The 14,465-nt window shown below is 37.5% G+C and overlaps 1 protein-coding gene across 1 annotated transcript in view; it reads left to right on the top strand.

Annotated features, from left to right (window-relative positions):
- The window catches only part of ADGRV1 (adhesion G protein-coupled receptor V1), a 291,122-nt gene that overhangs the window by 198,797 nt on the left and 77,860 nt on the right, over positions 1-14,465 (top strand). The window contains exons 86-87 of the mRNA XM_055699397.1: positions 4,543-4,659; positions 11,883-12,061. Coding sequence (XP_055555372.1) covers positions 4,543-4,659; positions 11,883-12,061 — 296 coding nt within the window. The remainder of the gene's footprint in view (positions 1-4,542; positions 4,660-11,882; positions 12,062-14,465) is intronic.

Below are 14,465 nucleotides of genomic sequence, written 5' to 3'. Positions count from 1 at the left end.
ATCTTCATATTTTCAGAGAAGATAGTGATGTTGAATATCACCACTGGGATAAAGGCAAGATGGTGAATAGACTTAGTGGCATGGACTGAAGGTTATGGCTACTGAGGCAGGAGGAGAACCCAAAGATAGATGCATTCATAGGTTGGAACAAAAAGGTCCCCATTTCTAGCTTTGAGAATAAAGGCATGATACCTTGCAGGTCTCGTAGCAAGTGCTTTTAACAAATCCTTCATTTCAGAGTGCTGCTGTGTGACTGGGAAATAATACATACTAAAAAAAAATATCTTGGCAACTGCAGGCCCGTTAATTCAATCTCAAAAGCATGTAAGAGTTTAGAAAATAATTTTATCAAAAGACGTAGTGATAAATGAAGTGGGCAATAAGACTCGCATGAGTTTATACTTAGATTGTGCCAGACTAGTCTGATAGTTTTCTTTGATGAGATAAATGCAGTAAAATACATGATATGTCACATAATTAGTAAAATAATAATAGAGGAGGATTAGTCCAAGAACTCAGGTGTGGGAAGAGACAGACTAGTGGGAAAAGACAGCTATGAGAAAGGGGTGAATGAAGAGCGGTATGTCACTGATTCTAAAGGACTAGTTTGTGGAACAGAAAATAGCATGTCTGGGAAAAATGCACTGATGGCAGAAAGCAGGGAAGCACAGACAGAATGAAGTGGTAGCGGGGTATAGTGTAGAAAGATGTGAATATCTCTGAAAGCTGGCATGCGAAATACAGGGATATTTCCTGGAACAACATGAGAAGTCATAACTTGTAGGCTAACAGCAAAACATTGTGGCAAGAGTTAGTCATCCAGAAATGAGAACTGTGTGTACTAGGTGATCACTAAGGTATTGCCATATGTTAGAAATGTTTCTATGGTATGTAGGGAGGTATGAAAACTGTTGGATGAGAATCTTGTGCGATGTCTGCAACCCTTCTCCATCCAACCCTGAGTACCTGTTTTCACGAAGGACAGAATCAAAGTGGCACCAGTATAGAGAACAATTAAATTGCTGTGCAAGCTGCCAAGGGTTTTGCACAAGGGCAGGTTTTCGCACATGTGAGTATACATTTCAGAGTGCTGTACATAGGATTACTTGGAGAAAGAAACTAAATTGATCGAAGTAGGTTCTGTATTCATGGAGCTAAACTGATTTTGCTGTCCAGCCCAACTTGGGCATCTCTACGGAGTGCTGTGCTGTGCAGCGGTCAGCTTAGCCTTCCAAAATGAAGCCTGATGGACAATACTGCTGCTTTCCATGAATTCAGGATAGTGCAGACCCCAAGGAGGAGGAAATCCTGTTTAACCCAAGAGACTTCCAACAGAAGAAAAGACAGATATAAATTGACCATGAATAAGTGCAGGCTGGAAACTAGGAGGCGGCTCTTCACTAGCAGAGGAGTGATGTTCTGAGGTAGCCATACTCTTCTTCATACAGGAGTGTGCAGTTTTGTAAATCATCTGGTTTTATTCATTTATAGTTTGGTGTTGATGACTTAGGTTGAATACCCAGGTGCTAATTCCCGTCAAGTAATTGCTAGGTAATAGTTTTAGAGTTACAAAGGAATTGCAGTATCCTTTGATTAATTAATGGAGTAAATGACTGTCAGATGGGAACCCTGTCAAAACCCTTTTTGCTCTTCAACAGAAGTACATCAATTTATCATCTCTTATCTTTCAAGTTTTATTTTTTCATTTTGTCAAGAGGAAGCTTGTGAGTGACACGATATCACTGTAATTTTGAATATGGCACAGAACTACTGCAAACATTAACAAAAGTAGCAGTGTGCTACTTGACTGACATAAGTCACTTGTTATCCTTTAGTTACACCATTTTGGGTCAGGACTGATCACCCTGACAAGGACCAGGAAGAAGCATTATTTTATAATCTCAGCATAGAATCAAATGGTGGGTTACAAAGATTGTTCAAAAAGTGGCATTTAAAATCATACAATCTCTGTAAAAAGAGCTCTGAACAACTGGTATCAAAAGGAACATATCCTATATATATATATATATATATATATATATATATATATATATATATATATATATATTTAATGTTCCAAAAGGGAACAACTTATTCCAATATACGGTACCTATTTTGCTTTTTAAAGTAATAGGTTTGTTATTACAAAAGATTGCCCACTCTAGTTAAAAACTAAGCAAAGTACAGAAGACATGAGGTAGTTAGGTCTAAGGAACAATTTATTTGGAAGGTACTTTTTTGTATGTTTCCCTAACTGCCTCAGATATTACGAGTGAAAGGTCTATTCAGTGGCCTGTGCTCCACATATTTCTACTAAATTGCAGTGCATTGTGTTTTAAGCTCTAAGTGCCAAAGTAGCCAGCATTTGTCAGAACAGCGTAGCTAAACTACAGTTGCTTCTCCCAAATTCCAAAATAAGGCCTGCCATTTGTTTTCTGTGTTATAATCCAATTATCATTTGTATTTTCTGCCCAAGAATCAAGATAACCAGTATATGAAAGTAACATACAAATGTTTCTTTGCCTTTTACCTTTTTAACCTTTTTTTTTTAATGTCTAAAACACTGTAATGCCATTAATTACGATGAATTCTTAGATGAGTGATTACTTCAGCAGTGTTCCTGTTTTACTTTTTCAACAAAAGTCAGTATCCGTGAACGGTGTGCATTCTTAGCAGGTATTTGGACTCTTCACATTATTTTGGTTGGAAAACTGTTGACATTGTGATATACTTCTTTTTAATATACAAAAAAGTTATTTTTCTTGAAACACGGGAAAAGGCTAGACACAATAGGAATTACAGATGCAAAGTGCTTTCAAGCCAACATTCCATCCAGAAGGTGATAAAAACATGTTTCCAGGATTCTACCAGTCTGCTTGTGTGTTTTCATCCCTTTGTCCCTAGCCTAACAGTCTGCCCTTGACATATGCACAACCCTTCAGAGAACAAACAGTGATAAAGCCTTGCCACCCAGATGTGTGTTGTATTTTGCTTGTTTTAAGTAGAAACATTTGCTCAAGTTTTAGGAAAAGTACTGCTGGTATTGTTTGAGCTGGCTGGTGCTACAGAGCTGTTCACACAAACATTTCTTGTGTTTATCCCTAAATGGAAGGCAGCTAATGCGCACAGGTTTCAATTGTGTTTAACCCACTCCAGACAATGGCATTTGTTTTAGCAGTCTCAGAATTTGGCAAATAGCAGTCTATATTAAGCTGTGTGTTAACCTCTTAATAACTGAATGGTTATCTGGCCATGGTTAGATGCCTGTTCCCAGAAGAAGGCTGATGAACCCCACATAAAATACTGAAATTTTTAGATAATGAAATGCATTTCATAATTGCTTTTAGTCCAGTTGTTGCAAGTTGCTTATTCTTATTATCCCATGTCATGGTCAGATAACATTGTCTATCTATCAATATACAGACCCTGCCTCTATAAGGATGTTTTTATAGTAAAGAGACTGTATAAGGGTTATGCAACACCATACATATATTTCTGTTGTAAATACAATGTCCAGGTGTATGCCATATTGCTTGTATCCTTTAACTTCCTTTGCCCCCTCATATGCTGATGTTATATGCATAAAATCAGTCTGCACAGCCCACAAATTGCTGTTGCTAACCACTCAGTGGGCTGTTGGTCAAAATGGTAGTATTCCTTATAAAGGGAAATAAAAATCGTCAGTTATTGCAGCTGGTTCAGTAGGTAAATTGAGACCTTCTTTATGTGAACACTTCCATTCATTAATGAAGTCTGCTTGTACAACTATTTCCTTTGTAAAGAAATCCACAGAAGACTGGGCTAAAAGTTTCTGAGTTGTGTTTTAATTTTAAATTTGTTTTAATTTTAATTTGTTTAGCAGTGTTCATTGTGGTCACAGCTGGAATACCTTTGTTCCTTAGACAATGCATTGGCTACCTAGCTGGCCAATGTGTAGTCCTTTGACATCTGGTGTGCATGGAAAACAACTTGTATCTGACTTGTAAGCGTGAAATCCTGGTCTGCTCTTAGGCAACAGAAGAAATGCTTACTCCCTTTTTTCTAGTATTGCTATCTTATGTGGTGGGGTATAATATTGCTACATGACTGACAGTCTGAAGACAGCAAATGCCTCTTAAGTTCATTTACTTGATAGAATTTCTGGCCTTACTGAATACAGAAGATAATGTCTCTTTTTATTTCATGGAGGAAAATCTCCACTCTCAGTCACAAAACTGGTGCCCAGTATGCATGGCAGTCTAGGGAACAGTATAAAACAATAAATATTAAGTCTCTTGATAGTCTTTTCAGATCTAGATGTAAGGGATAGTAGATTGTCTGCAAAAAGTTTAAAGCTAGTTTTGTGGCTGACAGTGTTAAAAGGTTGCTTCTTTGGGGTGAATATTAAATCCTGAGTCTCTGGAATGGTAAATGAGTGTGTATTTTACTTCCAAACTGAAGGTAGGTGTGGTTTTTGGTTTTGGTTTTGTTTTTTTCTCACTGTTATTACTGATTTGTTTGTTTGTTTAATTCCAATATGTATGCATTCATTTTTTCCTGCAGATTTCATTTCTGGCCTCTGCTTACATGAGCCAACATCTTTCAGAGGAAAGCTGCTCTGCCCTTGCATCTCTTACCCATTACCTTTACCTTTGCCAGTTCAGCTGGATGCTTATTCAGGTTGGTCTCTTAGTCTTTCTCACCCCTTCCCCAAAACCTCTGCAAAAGTAACTGAGACTGTGCTTCTATTATATCACATATATTATATATATATATAGAGAGAGAGAGAGAGAGAGAGGCATACATATACTGTATCTCTGCAACTCAGTGCTACTAAAGTCAAAGCATTAGATGGTCTTTATTAAACCTAGAGTGTCACAGCTCCAAGGGTAAATATTTGGACTCTCTAAGAATTTCCGCATCTCACTTCATCCTGTAGAAGTCTCTGCCTCAGAACACCAAAGAACTGGTTTTGTTGATAGTTTTTCTAAGCATCTCTTATTTGGTCTTTTAAAACAGTCTCTTACAGGTGAATGTAAGTGTAAATGGCACTGTAATTTTTTGAGTCAGTAGCATTTTAGTCATTAGACTTGTATAATATGACAAACATACCTTCATAAACTTGCATTACAATAAGGAGTATATACATTCATAAATATTGTCAGAATTTTCATAGAATCATAGAATCGTTTAGGTTGGGAAAGACCTTTAAGATCTTTGAGCCCCTTTGTTCAATGCTCGAGCACTGCCAAGCCCACCACTAAACCCTGTCCCTAAGGACCATGTCTACGCATCTTTAAAATTCCTCCAGGGATGGTAGACCTTCCCGGACAGCATGTTCCAATGCTTGACAACCCTTTTAGTGAAGACATTTTTCCTAACATCCAAAGGAAACCTCCCCTGGAACAACTTGAGGCTGTTTCCTCAAGTCCTAGTGCTTGTTATCTAGGTGAAAAGACTGACCCCCACCTGCCTACAGCCCTCTTTCAGGTAGGTGCAGAGAGCAGTAAGGTGTCCCCTGAGTCTCCTTTTCTCCAGGCTAAACACCCCCAGTTCCCTCAGCCACCCCTCACAGGACTTGTGCTCTGGACCCTTCATCAGCCCTGTTGCTCTTTTGACATATTATAGAACAGTAAATGGTGTAAAAAACAACTGTCATAACGTGAGAGACCATGAACCATCAAATTTGTGGAAAATTATCAGTTGAAAATTAGTCGAAATTACAAGCTGTGAGGTTATTTTGAAAATATGTTATCATGCCCTACTCAAGAAATTTGTATTTGGCCCTAAGGTTTGAAATATCCCATTTCTTTGTTATTTTAATAGGATTTGTCCATAACAAATTAATTATAGCACAAAACTGTATATATATGCAGCTCCACACATTACCATACAAATCCTCCAATATGCAGGTTGTGAGACGAAACAAGGAGTTGCAAATTAGGCTATATCTAAATACAACTTTCTCTCACAGTGACATTTATGTGGTATCTGGCATTTTCCTGGGATTATGTCAGGCTTGCTTTCATCAAGAACCCTAGCAGCCTCTCTAACAGCTCAACTGTGCCTTTTGGTCTTTGCAAGCTACAAGTCTTGTCATGTACACTGCTGCTGCAACTCCTTGTAAAAATGGAGTAGAAACATCTAAACTGCTCTGACCCTAGTGATACTAATACACTCTTTATTATTCTTGGTTTTTTTACGAATGTATAGTTAGGAAGATTAAATAATCTTTCCAGTGGACGTTAACTTTCTACTGTCTTAATACAAATTTTTTCCTGCTGTACTTCACATAGCTTGGCTTACGACTTTCTCATAGAGAAGTAACCTAAATTATTTTGTAAGCTGTAAATTAGATTCCTCTTCACTGCTGCTCATTCACTTCATTCCTAAGATGCTTCAGATCTCCTGAACCTTTACTGTTTTGGACAGACAAATTAATGCTTTAAAGTTGACGTTTTACTGGGATATCTCATCATGTTTTGACTGCTTGGTGTTTGATTCTTGTCTTCCCATCCTACGTGTGTTACATTAAGTTGCAAAAGGATTCCCATTCTGAATGCTTGCTCTTCCAAGGATTAATCACTTACAATGACAAAAAATTGTGTGGCTGTTAACAGTTGGTCATTTTTATGGCTGTAGTTGAATTCCATTGTTACTTTTGTTGGAGCAGACTTTGGCTGGGTCCTAAGAACTTGCACATCCCATGGCATTTAGTGGAGCCTCAGGCTTGTGTTAGTCATGAAGGCTCTTCATGCAAATCCGAAGGGACAAAGGTGCTCAAGAGGGAATCCTGTATAGCCTGCTCAGCCATGAGCTGACAAGAGCTGCCAGGAATAAAACTCAGAATGAAGGGGATTGTCCCTTTTTGTAGGTGCAGGTCTTCATCTGTGAGTAATTTCTTGAAAGTCAAGACCCAAGAGGAAAGAAATTACATCTGAAATGTAAATCAACCCAGCCCTCAGATGCAATTTATTTCTCTTGATTGAGAATAGATCCTGAATTTTTATTTGTCACAGCAGAGTGAGGAAGCAATGCCAGGGCACTAAAGGCGTACTGGGGGACATCTCTGTGCTTGCATTGGTCCCCATGACAGCATTAATAAAGCTTGTGGATCTAAGGGAAAAACAGACTGATCTGGGAAGTCTAGATGCTACTGCTGTGTAAATGGCAGATTTAAATGCCTGGGAAATGAACGTTTGCACTTCTCAGCATGGTATACTTAATACATATGACTTGATTTGAAAGGCAGAATTAATAATCTATTTATACTTAAATGAGACTTAAATACTTCTGTCTGGGAAAAAGCAAAAATGCGCAAACAGATTCTGTATTACTCGTGCAGTCACTCTGCCCTCTCTGAGGCTGTGTGGTATAGTGTGTATGCTTGATCACTAACTCATTTTATATGAATCTGCTAGTGTCAGTCTTGGTCACTGCATACAGAAATGGGTGAATGTGATAATGAAGTACAAGCATCACGCAGATACGTGCAGATATGTAGAATCAAAACACTGAGAAAATCCAGAAAATGCTGAGTGATCAAAAGATGGTGGAGCAACATTTCCAGGCAACAGAAGTCTACAGGAAAACAGAGATTTAACAATACAGTTGGACATACACACATTCAATTCTGTAGTCAAGACCAAATACCTTCTCTTTCTAGACTCTAGGACAACTTCATTCCCTTTTTGTCCAGATCCTTCCAGCTTCTGCATATTGATAGGTATAGTAATTATACATATCATTTTATCATATTTTAATAGTGGTTATAACAACCAAATCTATAGCTTTTAATTCTGATTTTTATTTTTTATTTTTCATTTTTAGCTTCTTATATTTGTAGGCTTACATTTGATACCCGTATTTGTACTACACACACAGCTTCTGAAGTGCAGGAATGGAAAGGATCTCAGAGATCACCTGATCCATTTTCAGAGTCAGACAAAGGCCACATCAAATCATCCTTGCTTGTCTGGTTGTTCCTGTCCCTTTGTATTGCAATGTCTTCTTTCTTGGCTTTAATAGGGAGATTCTGTAAGTTGCAGAACGTTGATGCCACTGCCCAATTTTTTCAGGATGAGGCTTTCTTGACTGCAGAAGGAAAGGAGTAAGTAAGGTGCAAATGTCTCTTTGTGCCCAGAGAGAGAGCTTAGCCTGAAATATTTGCCTAATACTAATGTCTGAAATTCAGAAGTCTTCATCCTGACAAATGTCCCTTCATACAAATGTATGTTACTACAGCATAAAGCCTGTATTTTCAAATGCGGTCTGCACTTTCATCTTAGGAGCACACAGTAAGGATGCCTGTCTGTATTCTGCTGTTCTTCCCATGACAAATCTTTATTATGTCAGCCATTTATCAGGAAAAATAATTTTCTTCTTTCAGCATTTTCAAACTTGTTAAAAAAAAAAAAAAAAGTTACCAAAAGAAGTTAAAAGCTCTCTTTTGAGAAAAAAAAATTCAAACTGTGCCATTCTCAATTTCCAATTTTGACTTGGAATAAAATTGTGGGAAAAGGTGGATACTTTTGAGCCATTGCTTCAATGGAGTAAATCAACAGCAAAAGTGGCACTTTAATAAGGAAACCAGAGTAAATGTCATGAGCTTGCTGTCACCCGTATCTAAATCCTCCTCCTTTGTGGATTTAATGGCACCTTAAATTTTCTATAAATTTATTGCAGACTTGTGAGGCAAGTACTTACCTTACAACAAGTTTAATGCTTATTTTTAAGAATGATTTATGGACTGCCTAACAGCTTTGAAAAAAGAATTATATGAAAACATGCAATCATTCTGAAAAGGAAAGCTATGGCCATTCCTAAAAAGAAGAAAAAAGGGAAACAGGTTTTCCCACTGAACTGGGAAAGACATTATTTACAGTATTTTGCTGCTACTATTTACCGGATATCCACAGATTATCCTAAAGACAAATGAATGAATAAGTAAAGAAAAAAAAGAAATAAAAGCACCCCAGTTTGGGGAAGGTAATGTCAATTAATTGCCTCATTCTGAAAGAAAAAAGCTTCGCTGAAGTTCATGTTGTTTCATTAGAGTGTTATTTAAATTTGTAATTGTTTTGCGTTCCAGATCAGAACAATCGCAACTTGTACGTTTGTTCTTCCACCTGAGCAGCTGGGAAATGGACTGTATATTTTATTCTTCTGTAGAACTGGGTTGTTGTTACCACATGGCAACAGGAAAGGATTTGCTAAAATTAGCTCCACTGTTTGTATTTCATTGATTAAATTTTGGAACATCAAAAGGGGTTGAAGACAGGAACTTATAATTATCAAGGTAGAAATATCACTGCACAGGAGATGATGAACTACCCAATCCCCATCAAATCTTTGCTGCAGCACTGGTGTTGAAGTGTTCTTCTGTGATAAATGAGGTGAGATAGGTAAATATGGCTAAACAAACACAGAGCAAGGACATGAGGTACAATTTCTTAGAAAGCAATCTCAGTTGGCTGACTGCGAACAATGTTCACCAGTTTGTCAGAATTAGTAGAATCAACAATCCCTGAGCATAATGGCATAGATCAATTCAAGGATTTTGCTGTCTGGAAACGCAGTGAAGCACAGCCTAGTCAGACCTACAAGGGCATGTAATTTGAAGAATATTTATTGGCATAAGGTGACAGAATCTTGAATGGGTTTTCAATTCCATGTAAAAGTTAAGGGAGAAAAGGTCCTTATAAGAGAACAACCGAATCCTTCCACAAATTATGGATTTATTTTTTTTTCCAAACACCCTTTTCATCTCTTTAATGTTTTCTTCTTGTGAATGTCCAGCAAAGGAATTAATAGTCTTTCTGTGTTCTTTCAGCCTAAGCAGGACAGTTACTATTATATGGTAGAATTTTCCTGTGTTCTTTTAAGGAAAACAAACTTTGTCTTTGTTCAAATAGCACCAATCATGAAATGAAAACAAAAAAAGGCCATAATAATTACTGTATAATTAATATAATTACATACACTGGACTTATAAAATGTCAATCTCTAAGGGAGCTTTTAAAATGCTTCCTAAACTAATAATTTTTTCTCTGAAAACAAGTTGTTAGCGTATGCAATGTGCTTTATGATTCATGATAGAAAGTATTGTATATTCATGCTATATAAATCACAGAAGAATAACGGTAATGATGATTAACTGATGAGATTTATATAAGGAATCCACAAACCACTAATTAAGTACTTGATTGTGAAAATTCAGTCTGCCTGAACAAACTGGTAGGCAAACACTTTGCCAAGGGGAATCTGCAAAATTTCACAAACACAAATAATCACTTTGCAATTGTCTTGTCACTGTATATGGATTTTACCAATCCTAACAATAGACAGCTGCAAATTGAGCATGTAAGTCAACATTATTGTATGAAACCCCTGTGCAGACAATGGAGAGAGATGAATATGATTGGGTAAAGATCAGTGAGTGCCTGAAGATGTCTGCCCTCTCTCTACTGGCTGTCCAGACAGGCTAGAGGCACAAGATTGGATTAGATTCCTGCTAGGCAGAAATGAATCCATTATTCTCCCCATGTAAATACCAGAAATAATTATATAACATGCGGTAGCTGCTATATGTTTGAAGTAGAGAAAGTGAAGAAATGTTTCGCAAAACATAGTTTTATTATGGATAGTTCAGGTGCTCATTAGAAAGTGGTAATGCGTGTGTACATGTGCATAAAAAAAATGCTCAACACATAGGAGAGCGTTTCTACTATTAACCTCTTAAAATGCAAAGATCCAAGCAAAACTCTTAAGTATTTTGGTTCACTGGAAAGGTTTCTTTACTTATACCAGCAGTTCTTTGGAGAGATTTCAACTATTCCACTTCATTTTGATTCATATATGGTAGTAAATTCTTAGTTATGCCATTTGATGATGAGTTGCTCGTAAAATGACACAGATTGCTGTAGCGATGCATGTGAATTTACATTCACTTAATTGCATTTTTTTCTCAAACTTTTGTACAAATAGTACACAAAATCACAGAACCACTGAAGTTGTAGGGGGATCCCAAGACTGTCTAGTCCAACACCCTGGCTCAAGCAGGGTCATGTAGGGCAGGTGGCCCAGTACCATGTGCAGTTAGATTTTTATTATCTTTAAGGAGAGAGACTCCACAACCCCTCTGGGCAGCTTGGCCCAGTCATTGACCACCCCCACAGTAAGAAAGCGTTTTCTTGTGTTCAGATGGAATTTCATGTATACTAATTTGTGCCCATTGCCTCTTGCCCTGCCATTGGCACCACTGAGGAGAGTCTGGCTCCCTCTCCATCACCCCTTCCCATCAGGTATCTATACACATGGGTAAGATCCACCTGAGCTTCCTCTTCTCCAGGCTGAGCAGCTCCAGCTCTTTCAGCTGCTCCTGATAGAAGAGATTCTCTTGTCTATTAATCATCTTCATGGCCTTTTGCTGAACCTGCTCCAGAGTCAAAACTGTTGAAGGTTAGTGCATTTCCTGCAAGAAGATACATAGAGCTAAACAACAGTGCAAAAAGATTCAATATAGATCACTTTTAGCCGTATCATATATCAGTCTTTTCTGTGAAGGTATGGAAGTCCAAGAAGAAAGCTATGTTTTGCACCACAAAGCTATTTTTGTACTGCATAAATAGTGTTTTCAACTAAACAGGGTGTCTCTTCCTCTCTGATAGTCTGATTCCAAATCTAAGCACGGTATAAATAAGCATACTTCTTTTATAATCAGCCTCTTGTGATTACCTAAGGGAAGAAAATGAGAACAAAATATTTATGTTGAAAAATATTTATATATACGCATACGCTGGGACAGAAATATGCTATATTATGACTTTCAAGAGTGATCTGGTTTTGGGAATAGCTAATCATCTAGCAAATCTACTGATTATATATTGTGCATTATTTTTCAGGCTGTTAATTTCTGGTACGTCCTGGTGATGAATGATGAACACACAGAGCGGCGCTACCTGCTTTACTTCCTTTTGAGTTGGGGGCTTCCAGCTTTTGTTGTGATCCTGCTTTTAATTATCCTGAGAGGAATCTATCATCACAGCACAGCACAGATATATGGCCTTGTCTACAGTGATCTGTAAGTTTTTCCTTTAAAAAAAGCATGAGATAGCTATTGTACTGCCTATATTGTTTTATATTTAATTTTTTTGCACTTGGAGAAGGGGATATGGGTACAGCCAAATGCAGTAAGGGGCAGGGGGATTCCTTGTTTGGTGGAGATGAAGCAAGTATGTCACCCGTATGAAATGCAGCACTTTCCGTGCAGCTGGGCTTTGTTCCAGTTTCTCCACAGTTCCATCCTGGGCTGAGCATTGGCAGAGGCAGCTCGAGCATGTCTGCTTGTGGGTAAATTATTTGTTCTTTTCTGAGACTCTGCAGTTCCAGGGTAAAGGATAGAATTAGCTACTGCTGCAGAAGTGAGCAAAGAGTGTGTTTCTTTTCCATTGCATTTCTGTGTTTAAAAAAGCACAACACCAAACCAAGCCTTAAACCCCCATCTCTTAGATTAAACATGTTCTCTGCTAAGCAATGTTACTACATTAACTTGTCAAATATATTTCCTGAAGTGTTTCTCTTGGAATATTGAACATGTTATATTCCAAACTGGTCCAAATTTGAGCATTGCTGTAATGCCAATAATTAACGCCGTCCTTTCAAAGCTATATATAACCTCAGAAAACTGTCCTGATTAAAACAATACATCTTCATAGAACCTGAAATTTAAGCAGAAAGACACATAGATAAATATTTTTGTTCTCGTTCCCTACCTCTTTTACTCTGGTAAAAAAAAAAACAAAACAAACAAACTCTTTTACTCTTTCTAGTGAAGCTAATCTTTGATAATAGCAATTACGCTTACTTACTTTGTGTCATAATTATATGCTCCATGTGTGGGAAAGAGTAAACACACAACTTCTTTTAAAGTAACAGAAGCACGTACAAAGTTTTTTTATGAAAACTTCTTGTGAGGATGCTTGCAGGGTAGACCCCAAACAAGAGAATATCCATCTGTCTTTAATAAAGAGGAAGACACAGTGTGCATCTTTCTGTTGTAACTGAACAAAATTCAGTACAGTGGGCTTTTGCATACAAAAGCAATTACTGTGAGAAGTAGAAACTGGAATTCAATATCTGTCTTTGAATATATGCATATACATATATATGTGCAGTTAGTAATATTGCTGGTATATACATGTATATGTGTATAAGTGTACAGTGCATGATAAGCAGGGATATCTGGTTTAGATCTAAATGAGCTAGGCTGGGTACTACAAGCTGTCTAGGGATGTTAGCCAAGATTTAGTCCCATTAATAGACACCGGCTCTCAACTCAGAAGAGTATCTGAGGTCCACAGTAGGAGACCATTTCTGATATTCATGCCCCATCAGGGAGCGCTGTATAGTTCTATACCATCCCATACACACAGATATTTTTTTGCAGAACATGGCAAACAAGACTATTCCATTTTTCTTCATAACAAACAAAAGAAATGTGTGTAGCATAAAGACTGATTGCAATCGGTGGGCTGATGGTATGATTATGCAGGAACCACAGTTTCACAGTCGGCTGTTGACATCCATGTCTTGTTTCAAAAACAAGAGAAAATCCCAAAGTTCTGATAAAATGATTAAGTAGAGCAAAATTACTCAGTACAACTCATTTACCCAAATCAATATAAAACTTTTCCAGCATCTTATTAAAGTGGGCAAATGCCAGAAATCGTTCCAAGCTTAGTGAGTGTGCAGCTTGTTCCAGCTCAGTCAATGAGAACAGTGTAAGGAGATATCTGAAAGGATATTCATAAATAGCATCAATGCTAGTTCCTGGTTTGAGGAGCACATTAAAAGTTGCTCTTAATTATGCAAAAAGGACATTCAAAGCCAGAGTGTAGGAAAGAGGAAAGAAGACACATCACTTGGTTTGTTTTCTCCAAACCAGGATGCAGTAGTGGAAAAAGTAACTTGGAGATTGCTAAAGTCAAGGTCATTACGTACTAACCTAGCCTCAGAAATAGCTTGAGAACAATGCTGTGCTGCTAAGGAGCTGCTTTCATGTGAGAGCTGGAAGACTGGTTAAAGGAATAAAAGCTGTGAAGCCTGCTATCTTAGCTCTCCGCTTAATCACTCCTTTAGGCAGCTCATTTTTGCATTACTGTGGTGTCTGACCAACTGTTTCATTCTGAACCAGAATGCCATGGGCACACTTAATAGCCAACAGGATGTCTGTGCTGAAAAAACTTCATTTTATACTTGTACTGAACAAAAAATTAGTTGAGCTGTGTTGGATTTTGTGCTTTAAAAGAAGTATTATGACAGGGCCTTCCTTCAGATATGAAAAATTCTACAAACAAATGCATAAATTTTGTACAATAACCCCCTTAAAATGTCACAGTATAAAACTAATGGGCTGCAGTGTTGATAAGGCTAGTATACATATTGGTGATTGTTTTCATAAGTAGTGGAGTTTATGTATGGCATGA

This window comes from Falco cherrug, chromosome Z, assembly GCF_023634085.1.
Source record: "Falco cherrug isolate bFalChe1 chromosome Z, bFalChe1.pri, whole genome shotgun sequence".
Lineage (NCBI taxonomy): Eukaryota > Metazoa > Chordata > Aves > Falconiformes > Falconidae > Falco > Falco cherrug.
This window is presented reverse-complemented; position numbering and strand designations above follow the sequence as displayed.